This window comes from Strix aluco, chromosome 4, assembly GCF_031877795.1.
Source record: "Strix aluco isolate bStrAlu1 chromosome 4, bStrAlu1.hap1, whole genome shotgun sequence".
In the NCBI taxonomy this organism is placed as follows: Eukaryota; Metazoa; Chordata; class Aves; order Strigiformes; family Strigidae; genus Strix; species Strix aluco.
This window is the reverse complement of record NC_133934.1, coordinates 17781614-17797768: the sequence shown is the minus strand read 5'-3', so window position 1 is coordinate 17797768 and position 16155 is coordinate 17781614. Positions and strand designations below refer to the sequence as shown.

The window sequence follows — 16155 nt, the reverse complement described above, 5'->3', positions numbered from 1 at the left end:
TCTAGATTTTGGAGACTAAGAATTGTACGTGCTTGTCAGAATAATTCATTTCTGCCTATGAAACTGCTAAAGTTTATGCAGTCTCATTTCTCAAAAAGGAACTTGTGTGAGTAAATTATTTTATCTGATTGTGGAAGTACTTATATTTGCTCAGTATGTGAAGATGCAGTTCTTCCTGGTACATATTTACATTATCAAGCCTATGAAGAGGACTTTGCCTTTTATGTACTGTATTATTTTATGTGAATAAATTTGTACAAGTATACTTAAAATGAAGCCAGGCTGAAGATCTTCGTGTGAGTCAGATGAAACTTAAATATCAAACACTTTAGTAAAAAAGGCATAATAATAGGCATTTATTGCTTATAGGCAGTATAAATGTTATTGCTTATAACCATCTCTTAGAGATTCATATTAATTAAATCACAAAAATCTTGAGTTAGTAAAACTTAAATAAAATTACAGGATTTTTCATTACTAATGCTATTTATATCCTCTGATGCAATTAAGGCCTGTAGCAGCTGTTTGACAAGTATTGTATCTATTTTCCAGATAGAAAAATTAAGATATAGAGAACGAAGTTAGCTGGCAGAGCTGCAGTGGGAATGCTGCAAACACTTCAGCTTTAATCAGAAAGTCCATTATATCCTCTCCTTTTCCTACAGGCAAAACTAAACCTAATTTCTCGCTTGCAGTATTCATGTGTCTGTGTTTGATTCCATCCTTTAATTGCTACCTAATGGTTATCCTGTTTTTAAACTGTGAAATGCTAGTATTATCCTTTACTTAATTATGATTTGCAAGGAATACGTCACTATTGCCTGTGCTTCTGTTTCTTAATATCATGCCATCCTCCCAATGATCATCACTTTCTTAGTTTTTAGGTACTTTTTCTGTTATCTTGAATTCTTTAAGTCATTGTGCTGTAAAAATGGGGGTGGGGAGGCTGTGAGAAGGGGCTGTGAGGATGGGGGAGGTGTTAAATTGTTATTCTGTTTCCTCCATTTGTGGTGTCTGAAAATACGGTAGAATATTATTTTGAGTCAGTAAATTGGCACAAAGAGTAAGAGCAAGCACACTAACAAGCTTGTAATGTATATCACTTCAGGACATTTCTAGAAGTTGCACATTCCATCTTTCTACAATAAACAGTTGCTCACATTTGCTACAAGCTCTTGGTCACTGTCTTGCAAGTGTTATTATCACTGATTTTTTCAAAAACTATTTCCAGCAATAAGGTGATAATATTGTCTTCAACTTTTTATTTTGTCCCCTCACTGGGATTTTTTTATGGATGCTATAAAATAGTGCTTCCTTTGATTCCCTTTTCTACTAATTGCCCATTAGTTAGTCATCTGGTCATTTATATGGCCAATATATACTTGTGTTTTTTCAGATCTTGTAGGTGACTCTCTTGCATACTAAATTATTTTTGAACACTAACACCACTTAAGGCAAAACAGTCTGGCTCTTCACACTGTACAGTTTTTCACCTCAGGGAAGCTTTCAATAGATTAGGATTATGTGAGCTGTATTGTCTAACATTAGTATTAGGAAGAACCAAACCAAACTGTTAATACTTCTTTGATTGAATAATACATGACTGACATTAAAAAACAGTAGCATGTGTTACTGTGTAAACTACTCTATCTAGGTTAATGTAGATGAAATGTTCTTTCTTTTTCATGTTGCATGTTTTGTCTCAGCTATTGCATGCTCTTTCTTTCTTTTCTTTTTTTTTTTTTTTTAACTTTAGGAGCTCCAGACACAGCTAGAGGAATTTAAAAGAAAGTCTGAGTGTGAACTAAAGCAACTAGAGAAAGAGAAAGAAGTCCTAACTGGGAAACTTCAAAACTCTTCATTTGAGGTAAATCAGGCATAAATGTAACCCAGTAATAAGAGGGCTCTTCGTTTTTCCTCTCGTCTGAGAGATTCTTGATTAGATTTTAATCACATTTGCTGTGACTATCATTCAAGAAAATATGCAAGGACTCTAGATAGAAATAACAGAAATTGCTGCTCCTGAACATCTATGAGGATTTTGACAAGCCTATTTATTTGACAAATTTTGTATTTCACTCTTTGGAGACGTGCAAAGGCTTTTTGGTGAGGAGTCTGGGTATATCACAGTTGGATGGTGACTCTGACTGTTTGTCTGTATACAGGGCTAAGTGAAATTAGAATCTTCCTTACAGCTCTTGTTGACTTTCTGATTATTTTTTTTTTTGGTTTTGTGTGTAGACATGTAAAAGGGCCTGCTAGCTTGCTCCCTTGAGCAAGCAAATTAAATGGAAAAAAGGTTGAATAGATCATTGTCTCTGTTCTGCCTGGTTGACAGTATGCATGCTAACTGAAGCAGATTGGAATATGCAATAATTTAGTATATATTAGTATGTTCTCAAGATCAAGAATGAAATCGAGAAAGTACTGTGACCCCGAAGTAGCTTTCAGGATGTCATAGCTTATGTACTGTTCCCCATTCTGGTTACACCTAAGTCTTAATGCGGACATGGATTAATCTGGAAAAAAATACCTGAGATGTGTTACTATTAGATTATCTGCCTGTAACAGCTGTAATGTATAGTTAGTTGCAGGCCAAGTGATGGAATTTTCTGGATTAGTACATCTACCAAAATATTTATACAGAAAAGTGTCATTATTTGAAAAGCTATAACAAGTTGGATAAATAATTTTCTGCCAAAACAAAAGCAGAATCCCTACAAGGCAATTATTTACCTAGGTAAACAGTTCATCTTTAAAATTTCTGACAACTGTGAATACATGTTTTTTCCCTCTCATGTGTTCCTCTTTTGTGGTGTTCAGTTCTTTTCAGCAAATGCTACCTGTTTTAAAATGTTACGTACAGGATACTTCTTTTTCTTCAGTGTGATTATGTGAAGTTTTTGCCTGTGAACATTTTGATACTTTTATCTCATGGATAAGCTACTAAACAACTGCTTTAACAGAACTGAAATCAGTGCCCTAGTGAAAAGTTCTGATGATGCTCAGTGCTGCATTTATTTTTCTACCCCAAGTATATCATTGCATTTGATACCTTTTTCAGAAGAACAATGAAATTATTTATGATTGTGCATTCTGGGAGATTATGGATGAACAGACATGTTTTCACAATGAGAGTTTGTCATCCATTTCTTTGTTTTTTTCCTGCCAATCCAGGTTTTGAGGCTCCAAGATTTTATTAAGCAAAATGAGGCTATTTCCAAATACACAAAATTTCTTTACTCTAGTTAAGAAAAAGTAATTAACAACAGCAATTAGGTAGCTCACACTGTGAAACTACTGAATTACAGATAGCCGCTGTTGTTCTAAGTGGCTGTCTATAATTTCCATTGCTTTATATCTTCACTGATTCTGACCAGTTTCACTTCCAGCAAGTTCAGTGAGAACTTGCATGGGAACAGCTCCACGAAAGTTGAAGACCTAGATCTTTCTCAGCTGGCATTTGTGCCCTCTGAGTGGCCATAATAAGCTCTTTTTGAGTGTTCAAAGACAGAAAAAGGACAGATAGCCTTATCAGAGGGCTAAGCAAGATGTTGGCCCCTCTCTTCTACCTGCTTCCACTTTCCCAAGTGCCATTACTCCTGCTTGGTGCAGCACGATCCAGCTATCAGGGCATGTGTTGTGGTCATTTACTATGTACCACCTGCTTTTTCTCCCATTCACGCTGTACTAGCTGTATTAGTTCTGAGTGCAGCATAGTCTTTTCCCTTTCATTTCTCCTGTAAAACTGACTTGTAGATTCTGGTATCACAGTTGGATTCTGGCATTTTATCCATTTCTCAGTCTTAGAAATGCAGAATCTAAGTGTAGTTCGTAATGTTCTTAAAGTTCTGTCTAAATCCTGGTTTTAGGTTTCATTACAGATTTCTGCATGCCACTGTTTTCTACAGGTTCTTCTCTGAGAGAATTTCAGGTCAATCTAACCTGTGTTACCCTATCTAGAGTGACTTCTTTGCACCTAATGCAAAACATGAGTTCTCAGAAAGCAGTCATCTTCATTCTTTTCCAATTTCCCCTAAATGTACATATTTCGACAAAAATATCTTAGTCCATTCAAAGCTGAAAATTTACCATGATATTTTGGCATGCCTGGGTAATGCCTGAAAGTTACACTAGTTTGAGGTGTGAGGTGAAGAGATGGAAGGAAGAGTAGTGGCACACACTGTCTGATCTCGTAGTATTGTGTATATGCATGCAGGTGGTGTATTCCACTGAAAGGTCTCAAAGAAATCGGAAGGCTTATGACAAGAAGCAATTATTGTTCAGGTTTTGCAGATGAAAGAAGTGAGGCAGTGAGTCATCAAATTACTTTTCTTGAAGTCACACATTCAGGACAGAAAAATATCCTAGAATCTAACCATGCTCCGAAAAGGGAGGAAATGCTCCCTCAGAAGAAATATTGTATTTTTCTTGGTACTCTGTAAGTTACTTTCTGAACCAATTACTTGGCAGTATTGCCAGGGAAGTGAAGTAATTTCAACTTATAATACTTTCCTTCTATAAATATGTGAATATTCACAGCCAAGAAACCACCTTTTACTGTACAACATTATGTGTTTCACTGAGGGCATGATTCCCATCTGGGAATCTTTGCAATGGCTCAGCCCAGAGCTTCCACCTCAAAGGTTAGGCAATGTGCTGTTACTAATCCAGTTCTAACCTGGATACAATTTCAGATCTAAATATAGATTCCTCGGCTGCATAAAGCACGTTTTTGCTTGGGCTGACATAGCTAGAACACTATGCAGAGTAGACAGAATCATGATAATTTAATCTCCCTGGGGATGCACTTCAAAGTGGTGGTATTTCTGTATTACTAAGACTTTTCTGGATAAAGAAATCAGATTCACACCTGTTTGGTCCTTTGGAAAGAAGGATGTGAGATTCTGTGTGAGTTGAGTGCTAATTCATTAGGAGTCATCCAGTTCCTTGCTTTGCACTACAGGATTTCTTCAACGTGTTAAAGGCACTATTCTGGGATTAGAAGGTACATAAAATGGAAGTGCAAGCATTGCCTTGTCATGATATATCTTTGAACAATGCCAGCCCAGCAAAGCCCAAAGCCTCGACAGAGATCTTGTAGGTACCACCAAATAGCAGCAGTGGAGATGTGCCTAGTTTGTTCACACCTGTCTCTCCAGTCAGGGAAGTTTAGGGAGGCAGTTAACTGTAAACTTAACTGTGAACTTAACTGAAGTAACTGTGGGATAAGCCTAAAGACAACAGTAAAACATAATTTCATTATTTTGTTACTTATATTACTGTTTTGGTGTAGTAACATCGTAGTATGAGTAAAACCCTGTAGCTTTTGGGTGCCTTATTTTAACTCTCTGAACAAATTCTCAATTGTGGTGACTCTTGTATAATACATCAAAAAGCAGCTTTAAGTCTTTTATATAAATTCATCCCCTAGCAATGCATTGAGAAACTCGAATCTTTCTACTTAAAAGATACAGGAAGTCAAAAATATTCTCTCTGATTTCAACTTTAGATCTTGCCTTTGAGATTTCACACTTCTTACGTACAATAAATAAAAGAAGGGGAGAGCAGACATAAGATAGACTTCAAGTATTCATAGTGCTTGCAAGCACAGTGAATTAAAATAATCAAAGCAGAAGTCAAATGGGGGAGCCACCTGTGATGGCATGTACAGCCTTACACTTGCCCAGTATTTTTGCCCATGGGCTATCAAAGTCTGAGAGGTACTTCTTCAAAAGAATCAAGCCATTGTCCCAGGAGAAGGACAGTAATTATGGTTAGAAAAGAATGAAACTTGAAAGACTTTGAAATATTTCAAAAATTATCTGTCATCTTTTAGTAATAGTTGTTCTTTTTTTCTTTACTTGGAAGACAGTGGGAGGCAAAATCAGCTGTCATAAGAAAGGGCAAATGCAGACATAACCCAGAAATTTGAAAAGAATTCAACAGAGCCTAGAAAAATAGTTGCCTAGAGTTTATACTGTGGGTAGGTATTAGTTGCATCTTTAAGACCACTTCATGCAATTCTCGTGGATAAAAATTAATTACTAATGCCATTAGAGGTACAATTTTTTCAAGAGATTTTGTTTTGCAGCAGGAAGACATTATAAAATGATGCTGCTGGTCTATTAATAGTGAAAGGAGCCAAACAGATTCTGGACTCATGTGAGTTGGCATAGTTTCATTGGCTTCAGTGTTCTTCACCAATTTTACAAATTGAGGGTCTGGCTATCTGGTTTGAAGTAATGAAACACAATAGAAGCCTGGGCACTGCAAAATACTCCAGAGGAGGATTTACACTGATGGATTTGAAAACCATTTTAACTGAAAGACAGGAGGAGGAAACCTGATGGGATGGAAATGTTTGTTTCTTAACCTCTAATATGTTAGAAGTAGCAGGATTCATGAGAAAGAGTATGTTTCTATTTCTGATGTGTTTGTGTAGGTCTTTTTCCCTAAATTGCTGAAAAATAATATTCTTAGAAATACTTTTCCATCTGATTTCTTACTACATTATGTTCTCTGTTGCTACCAATTTACTGCTTAGCCTATTTCTAGTTAGTATGATCTTAGGTTTCATGCTAGTAGTGCTTGGAACCAATAATTGTCTATGAAGAGATTCTGGAAGGTTAATAATGTTGTGACCACAGCTGAAGTTTATATACGCATCTCTTCCTCTTCCCCATCTAGATGAATATTTAATTTGAAAAAGAAATATTACAGGCAACATTTTTCCTGTTTCCAGTTTTTCTGTTGGAAAATATGCAGCCTATTCTTCTGGCACATCTCTTTTACTCACTGGCTTAGTTTCAGGAAGCCCAGAAAAAAAATGCATGCTTGAGTGTAGTAATTCTAATGCCTATTATGTCAGGTGATACAGGGTACTGTATGGCATTAAGAGTTTCACATCAGAAGTCAATTTTATAAGGAACAGCAGTACCTAAAAACTTCAGTGTTTCCTTTCTTAATATAGGAAAACATTGGCTTGAGTTCAATAGGCCTTAAGACAAAGTAAATGTTTTACCTGTAACCAGAAGCCAAAGTGCCCATTTAGTTAAAGCTTATGATTTACCACTTATTAAAAAAAAAAAAAAAAAAAAAAAAGGCAGCAGCTCTGGAAACAAAGGTATGGTTGGCAAGTGGCTCTGGCATCTGACTGTTCTTGGAGTGTATCCAGGCCACAGATAGATCCCATCACACAGACTCACTAAAAAAAAAAAAAAAAAAAAAAAATAAAAAATCAATGTTTTTTCATTAAGAATAACATTTAGCAATTATTCTTCACTAGTTTTTTCAGACAGTTTCTTTGTGTTTAATTGGCTGACACAGAGGAAAAAGCCAAGAAATAACTGGATGATTTGTTAACAAACTCAGAGTTTGGGATGGCTGAAGCTGGAGCTAGGTGCTCTTTCAATTTTGCTAACTCAAATCAGTTTGGTTGGATAGCTTCAGTGAAATTCAAATGTACCATGTTGATTTGAAATTGTTTAAGAAGTGGTAAAATTAATCTTTCATTTACTGACACTTAAAAGAGAACAAAATAAAAAACTTGATTCACAAAACACCGGGTGAAGGAATATTTGTTTTCTTCTTACCTACCAACCTAGCATTCCCATGATGTGTGGGAGACGTAGACTTGTATTTTTTTTCCTTCTGTCAGCTTTCTCACCATTTAAAAAGTTTCCTTGTCACTGGGTTATAGGGTGAGCTACAGTGTGTCACCTCTTGCCACTTCTTCACTTGTATATTAAGTTGTCATTGGGCAACCTAGGGCTTCATCACTTGGGTTAGTGATGCATATGCACATACTCTCTTGCTCTCTCGGCTTATTTGTGCCTCCATGCTTCCTTTCTCTCACACACACAGCCATTTGTGTCCTTGCAAATGATGAAATGATTTAATTAAAAACATTGAATTCAGTCTGGAGGAAATACTTCCATTTTGACATGTATGTTCAAAAATGTTTCCTTTGGATTGATTTGACTAGAAGTTTTGATTGCTTGGTTTGGCCACCAAATAGGAGAAGGTCAACTGCCCAAGCAGGTAGCTTTACTAAAGAGTTTTTTAACAAGGATCATCTCTGCTTGTAGACCTTCTTCCTTCCCCATCAAAAAAGCCGCAACAAGTTATTCTTATAAACAGGGGGTTGTTTTTATTAGTTTTGTGTCAGCCATTATAGACATGTCTACTGTATTTAGTAATTAAGCTAAGAGAGGAAAGAAAACATCTGAAGTGTGATGTGCAGAATTCTTGATTCCATTGGTTCTAATCTCCTGCTTTATATAAATAGACTCTGCAGTGTTACATCTCCAGGATGGCAATAAGCACAGCCTTAGGCCTGCCTCCTGGTTTGTGCCATAATTGTTGTGCAAGTTGAACTATGGATTGTATGTATGAGATGGAGGCGATCTGAAAAGAAAAGTACTTGATGGGCAACAGGCAGTATATGCAAAAGGAGTGGCATTCTTCACTGAAAAAAGGGCTCCTTCCATAAAACAAGCATCTTGCTATTTTTCATAAACCAGCACGAGAACATAAAATGTACTCACATTTACATAATTCCTCTCCATTGTGAATGAAGCCATTAATCCTATTATGCTGACTTACTTTTCTGGAAGGTGGCTCAGCTGAAGCAAATATTAGATCAACAAGCAAATAATTTCAAAGAGTCACTGAAGAAACATAATCTACAGTCAAACAAAGAAAAAGAGAAGCTTTTGCAGGATCTTCAAAACACCATTAAAGAAAACCAGAAAGATAAACTGCAGCTGGAGGCATCACATCAAAAAGTCTTAAAAATGTTGGAGAAAAGCAAAAATCAGGAACTCAAGGTCAGTTTACATACTAGTGTAAAATAAAAATTGTGTTAGTGGATAAACCATATTGGCTAGAGACAATTATCAAAACTCAGTTTATCTCCAGTTATCTTAATGATGGGTTGCCATTGTTGCACAGAATTAATTATTCTGTTATTTTGAAACCTCATCATCTTCAGGTTGATTTTTTTTTTAATGATTTTAACATTTGAACTTAGACCACAGTGTGAATGAAATTGTTTCATAAAATAATACAGCCTACCCTCTATGGTTAGGCTGCAATGAATACAAGTTCCTCTAGCTGTGCTCTTGCTTCAGAAATACAAAGGAATTCCTAAGTGTATTATTAACAGGACTCAGTTTTATTCTTTTTCATCCATTATTAATTTATACATAAATACTTTAAAAGAAGTATAATAGAGATGTATAATCATGTGTATTGCCTTAGATACCTTCAAGAAATAATTCTGTTAAGTGGATAACCAAAGCTTCTAAATGTTCACGTGGATTTATTTCAGTGACAAAATGTTAATGCAATATATTGAAGTCTTAAAGAATGTTGCTGTTTGAGTAAAAAAAATCAACTTAAAAAAATGTACGTGTGATTTTGACATGGAGTTCAGATGTCCCTGTTGGTATTGCACACCTTAGAGAAAACCTGCTTTTAAAATATATGTAGTAAACCCACCCTAAGTATCTTTTTTTATATATCTTCTTTATAAATTCAGAATAAAATCCCAGCTTTAACAAAATCAAGCTGAAGGCAGTAAGCTGGTAAAAATGAAACTGAGGATAGGAGTTTGCTTTCAGAGCCTCTACAGAGCAAGTGCTCTGTCATTTACAGTGTATCAGCAGCAACACTTCTAACAGTGGAAGTTTTTGCCAAAAACGATACAAGGAAAGATAGAAGCCTTTGTCTGACACACTGTGATAAGGAATGACATACAGGTCAAATCTGAGGGGCTTTTTATGTTGAATAATAAATCATCATTCTAATGCCAAACAGTGCAAAGATATCAGTGTTACTATTTCATGATGTACAACAAATCTAATAGATGATATCTTGATAATTTCTCTTGTCCCTATTAAGTTTTATTTTTTAACTTCAGGTCATTTTTTTTCTTGTGTTGATGAAGTGTCATGTAAAGTGGTGATGAAAATAAAAGTTCTACTATGAAAGACCAGATTCATCCCATCATTACAAGTAAACCAAAAGGTGATAAATAGGCTCCAACTACTTTGTTTTTGGGGGGCGGGGCTTTTGCTTACAGGAGGCAGAAGAACGTTTGAAAAAGGAATTTAATGAGACTTTCAAGATCCAACATCAGTCTCATAGGCTGGAAATACAAACCTTGGAAGAGAAAGCAAAGAAAGAATTACATGATGAACTCGAGCAGATACAGAAGCAGCAAACCCTGTTGCTAGGTATAATGTCTCATGTCATGCACAGCTCCTACTGCTTGATTATATTCTGAGAAGCACTAACTTTCCTCCTATTCATTTTCTTTCCCATTTTCTGGAAACTCAGGTTTTTGTGAATCTCCTTTTCCATACCCTGCAATTTCAGCAATACAGACTTAATAGTTTTTTCCTAACCTAGCTCTCAACTGTCAGCAGCAGAACGTTGCTGGGAGAGTAGTCTGGTGTACAACAGTCAAGTATGCATTATCAGATGTAATAAATTGGAATACTGTGGTTAGTGTATATGAGTTTCCTCTTTTTTTCTATGATGTGAAGAATTAGTATATGTGGTTCAAGTCTGTTCTGTTGAGCTCACCAGTGGAGATCAGTTGCTCCACACATATTGTTTAGTTAGTTTAGAAAGTTCCCTAAACTTTCAGAACTAAACAGAACACTGCATTAGGAGGACCTGTAATATGTCTGGGTTTGAACTCAGGTTATTAAAGCTCATCTATATATGATAGATCTGCTTACATAAGTGTTATACTTCTCTAACACGACCAGAGCTCTCCTCAGTGTGCCTCATGGCCCTCTATAAAACACCAGTGGACTGAACAGGGAAGCTCGAGGGTGCTCCAGTAAAGTTCAAGGTTAGAAAAAGCAATTACAGTGATTTAGTCTGCCAAACAACTGCCACAGAATTACCTGATTCCAGTGCTGAATCATTACTATTGTAGCTCCATATCTTCTTACTATTGCTCAACTGAGTTACCCCTCTACTAATAGGGGGCCGTTATACTTAACGGTGAAGGAGTTGAGGAACAAAGCAAAATGTACTGTGTTAATGTTTTCATCTACATTGTCTGTATCTACCTTCTCCATCCAGCTGGCCTCTGACTGTCTTAATGATTGTCTGTCTGATTGTTACTAGGATCTCTAAGGATGGAACTCTCTGATCAACAGACATTGTGCACTAATCTCAAGAAACAAATAGAAGAACTCCAAATGGAGCTGAGGAGTGTGAGGACACTGAAGAAGCAACAGGCAAGAATCCGGTTCCTGCTTGGTTGCCATGACACATTTTGTGAAAGCAATACTATCAGATTTCTCTCTCCAGAGATAATAGAAATGTACAGAATCTCTTAGAAAAATGGAACGGGTTTCCTTCCCTTATGTCACACTTTAAAATGTTAGCATTGTTTATAATCTTTTTCCTATGGGCAGGCTTTTTTCCATTTAAAGATCAGAATCTACAACACAAGTAAATAAATGAATGTTGCAATAAAATAAATTTATAAAATATGTTAAGGAAGTTTTGATCATAGCTTTTGTCTTGCACATAGAATCCTGCATATAATTAAAAAATCAGTTCACAAAAATTCAATGCACACAATTCCAGTGAGCTCTTCACATTAAATAATTAGAGGCTGTGAAATAACTAAATTTGGCCTTTTTCTTAGGAAGGAAGTAGCCAGAAGCAGATCAGATCTCTTCATGATGAACTGGAAAAATGCCAGAGTGAAATTTCCGAACTCAAGAAAGAGAATTTACTTTTGAAGGACACAATGGAGCTACTCAGTGCTGAGTTGGAGTCACAGAAGCAAGAAGCTGCACAGCTTCAGGATAGGGAGAAACAGCACAGAAGGTTTGCCTTAAATTCACACTTCACGGTGCTTTCTAGAGAGTCAATAACAATGACAGCATCAGAGGTGTTCTAAATGTGATGAGTGTCAGAATCTCTCCTTTCTAAAGTACTAATTTTAGAGGTTAGGAGTTTTGCAAAAGCAGTAGTTCATTTCACATTTCTCTCCAGCCATAATAGAAGCATTTGAACTAACTGTTCATTGTATGTCACAGAGAAATATGTCCAGTGTAGCCCCACGGGAGTGACCTGAGAAAATCTGCGTAATGTCAGCTGAAAGGCACTGGAAGACATAAACAAATCCCAAACTCACCCAAGAGATACTAAAACAATATAGAAATCTCTGAGAATAAATATCAGGTTTTTATATGTACTCTCAGTACCTGAAACCAAGGGGTTGTTAACTCTAAAGGGGACACTTGAGAAGGCTGTATGTACTCTGTAAGACTTTGCTTTAGCTGTAACAGCCAGCTTTGTACTGAGGGAGTAAGGGCAGTGATAGCAGACACTGACAGTGCCTCTGGGCTGATGGAAGCCTGGAGCTGCAGTGTGCTGTCAGAGCACAGGAGGGGCGAGCTGACTTGTAGTCTTGACTGTCTTTGTAGAAGGTGCACTGCATCCTCTTACAGTGACAGGCTCGGAGCACACGCTGCATTGCAGTAATAGCAGTCTTCCCATCTGTGTACAGAAAAAGTGCAGGACTTACCTTTTACATAGGAGGCAAGACTGGGGATCGCTGTCCAGTGCGTTTGTATGCACGTTGAATCCTTTTAAATTTCTGAACGATCATACTTAACACATTCTCTCTGCAGAGAGATTGAGGGATCTGGTGCATGAGTACCTTTCAATTAATTTCTGCAATGGTATAGAATGTATACCCCTAACTAATTGAGCTGTATATTTAAAAGGATTTCTGAAGAGTATACCCTTAAAGGGATCTTTAAAATTATGTCCTATATAGTCTAGAGAAAAGCACTCAAGGGGATACAGTGTCTCTCAGCAGACTGTCAGGAGTGGCCAGAGTAATTCTGTTGCTGTCTACCAGTCAGTAGATATTTAAAGAATGAGAAAAACTTTTTTTTTTTTCTCTTTGCACTCTTGGAGAGTTACTTGAAAGTGGCTTTCATTTCAAGCTTTTGAAGCGAGATCAACAGAAAGAATTGCAAACCAGAGAGTTTCATCAGTGCCCTCCAGCTACCTTGAAGGAATTTAGATCTCTCTTCCTGAGGAGAATTATTATTCACATGTCAGTGATGAGGTCTAAAAGGCCTCATGCTAACGTTGCTGCACTGGAGGATAATCTTTACAGAGGGTAGATGATGTAGCTCTACTACAGTAAGCATTTGAGAAGGAAGCGTTAATGGAAATTATGTAAGGAAGAATCCTTTAACTACCAGGAGGTAGAACCAAAGAGCTCAAATGGTCCTAGGCACCTGATACAGGCTGCTCTAAAATTAACCCATGGAAGATCTGGGACATTAACTTGCAGCTCTTGTTTTGCTTTTGCAGGACCAATAATTTGGTTAGGGGAATAGCTAAATTGATGAGTGCATATACATAACAGCTTTTTTACTCTTACTTTAACAACAGTGACCTTGTCTTATGCTATATAGTTGTTTCTGATTTGAAAGCTGATAGTGGCTTGTTATTTGTATGTGCCATTTTTTTATAACCAATTATTTAAAATTACTTGGCAACAGTAGGAATAGTAAGTGAAACCAGTAATCTGCTTGAAGTAATCATTCCCATTTCCATCCTTGTGAATTGTGTGAATTCCACTTCCAGTACAGAAACCTTCTGGAAGAACTAGGATGAGAGCAAAGGTTTTTTATGGGAAGAGAGGACACGTCCCAAAATGGCTATTCTGAAGAGGAGCTTTTATTCTACCCCTGAAGGTCCATTTCAGGGATTCTGCCCCCATTTTTACTCTTATTCTTTCTTACTTTGTGCCAAGTGCCATATCAATCACTCCTACGGCTGTGGTCTAATTTCAAGGGCAGAAACCTTTCGTGGGCCTTTTGGCCTTTCCTGAAGCATTTCAGAAACAAGTGAAAGGGGGTTAGAAATACATTTAAAAGAAAAAAAAGGTAAACTGAGTATCTTTTGTGAAAATTACAATCTCCTGAGTTTGACATCGCTATTTTAATCAGGAAACAACAGAACATGGTCTCTGCATTGTGTTAATGAAAAAGTTTCTCCAAAGTTTAACAAAACATTAGCAAACAAAAGGCAACAAGCTAACAATAAGTCTTCAACAGATGTCTATCAGTTTTGGGGTTGGTATCAGAAAGCAATGTTATGGCTAGGCTTGAAAAAATGTTAGGCATTTTTTAGTTTTCAATTGATAGTGTTAATCAAATAGCAGTATCTTTCAAAATATATTGTCTGTTAAAGGCAAATGTTGTAGTTAAAGGTATTGTTATAACGTTTCTTACCTTCACTTTTTTAAAAATTTATTTTTAGGATGGTAGTAGGCAGTTATTAATTGTTTCTGAGCCTCATATTAAAATCCCAGAGATTTCAAAATAATTTTGCTTAATACAAGTGAGTTCCTATGGTACTTTATTGTCGTGTTTGACCATTAAGATTGATGTACAAGCCAACCAGAGACAGAATACCAATAGCATCATTATATAGAATAGACCCTTCATTTCCTGAAGGTTGAAGGTCTCCAAATAATCTTCCTCTTCCTCAGTGTTAGTGTGGTTCTGCTTCAGATTGCAACTGAAGCGTCAAAGTCAAATCAGTAAGCAGAAGCCCAGAGCTGCGTTCAGTTAACTACCTTTGTAGTCAGTAAAAGACCTCAAAACTGCATGCTTTGGTCAATGAGAGAATTGACATGAGAATTCAGACATATTTTAATACCAATGAAAGGCTACTGATAGAAGACCTCAATATCAAGCATAAAAAAGAACTGGACATAGTGAAACAAGATCATCGGAAGGAAATCGAAAACATGTTATCTGATCTCAGCAGCACTCAGGCACATCTTCAAGGAAAGATTTTCTCCTTACAAACTGAGTAAGTCATTTAAATAAACTCTGGCTCATACTGGCAATGAGTTCTGTTTGAAATTATTATTATCAGTATGTGTAACTTTTTTATTACTCATAGGTAGAATATTATAAGCACTGAAATAGAAGTGTATATGTATTTCCTTTGCAAACACAAAAAGACCCAGATATCTTGTAATAAACTCTGAATATCTTTAATGTAAAGCTCTATACATACAGTTTTACAATGCTAAAACCTGCACTTATCATCTTGCAATTTTACGAAGTGTAAAATCATCTTTGTCACAGATGATACCAGAGACCTTGATCCATGATCTTGTACTTAATTTTGTTCAGCAGAGCAACATCTTTGGGGTTAAGCTCTTGCACATTCTCACTCTTTTGCAAATTTCCCAGGACAGCCCCCACTAACTCATGTAAATAAATGCACTTGGCCCCCTGTGCATTCTCTGGTGCTTCAGACTGTACAGGAGAGGTCCCTCAGAAATAATCCTGATTATACATATCTGTTATCCTTTTCTTTTATCCCAGCTCCATGGCATAGGTCCAGAAGAGAGACCTACTTGCATGTAAGCAGGTCTCAAACCATTCAGATGTTAAGATTTATCTTTTTATCTAAACTCCGAGATACACTAAATTAAGAATGTAAGATTGGGGGGAGTCCTCTCAAATATGTTTACCCTCACCAAAAAAACCCCACAAAATGGTGGTTTGTATTCTGTAATACATCTTTCAGTATGGCAGGTGAACTTCATAGCACTGTTTCTCAAGTAGCAAAATTCATTAACTTGACTGATGAAATAATGACTTGTTTTCTCATGGGTCAATCACATATATATTTCCACACCATCTCTAAGAAGGTATAAGTTCTCATTTGAATCTTTTCCCCTGACTAAGGCATTTAAAGAGCTCAACTCACACTACAGGTTTTGACTTGGAGGGTTCACTAAAGCAATGTGTATATCCAAGTCTCTCTTTTCATGAAAGTTATAGGAATTGAGTATTTCTGAGGCCTCTATCAAATATGGTTGGAATTAGCCTGTGGATTCTAAAGTTATTGAGTCAGAAAAGAGAACAAATAGATTAATACAGACATGCATAGATACTGTGACACAACTTTTTTTTTCTTTAGGAAACTAGACCAGCAATGTGATGTGCAAGCTTGTTAGTAGTTTATACCGGTGGCTGGATTTTACACTGGACAGGTGTTGCGGGTTAACCCTGGTGGCAATTTATTTTGGAACTCCACAACGTTCTATATGTATATGTAATCCACGTACAG

At 36.6% G+C, this 16155-nt stretch overlaps 1 protein-coding gene across 5 annotated transcripts in view; it reads left to right on the top strand.

Moving 5' to 3' along the window:
- The window catches only part of FAM184B (family with sequence similarity 184 member B), a 50578-nt gene that overhangs the window by 30771 nt on the left and 3652 nt on the right, over positions 1-16155 (top strand). For 3 of the 5 annotated variants that reach the window (XM_074822216.1, XM_074822215.1, XM_074822219.1), the window contains exons 4-9: positions 1757-1867; positions 8619-8831; positions 10088-10241; positions 11149-11261; positions 11678-11862; positions 14734-14880. In XM_074822216.1, coding sequence (XP_074678317.1) covers positions 1757-1867; positions 8619-8831; positions 10088-10241; positions 11149-11261; positions 11678-11862; positions 14734-14880 — 923 coding nt within the window. The remainder of the gene's footprint in view (positions 1-1756; positions 1868-8618; positions 8832-10087; positions 10242-11148; positions 11262-11677; positions 11863-14733; positions 14881-16155) is intronic. The other 2 variants (XM_074822217.1, XM_074822218.1) reach the window with 2 other exon arrangements.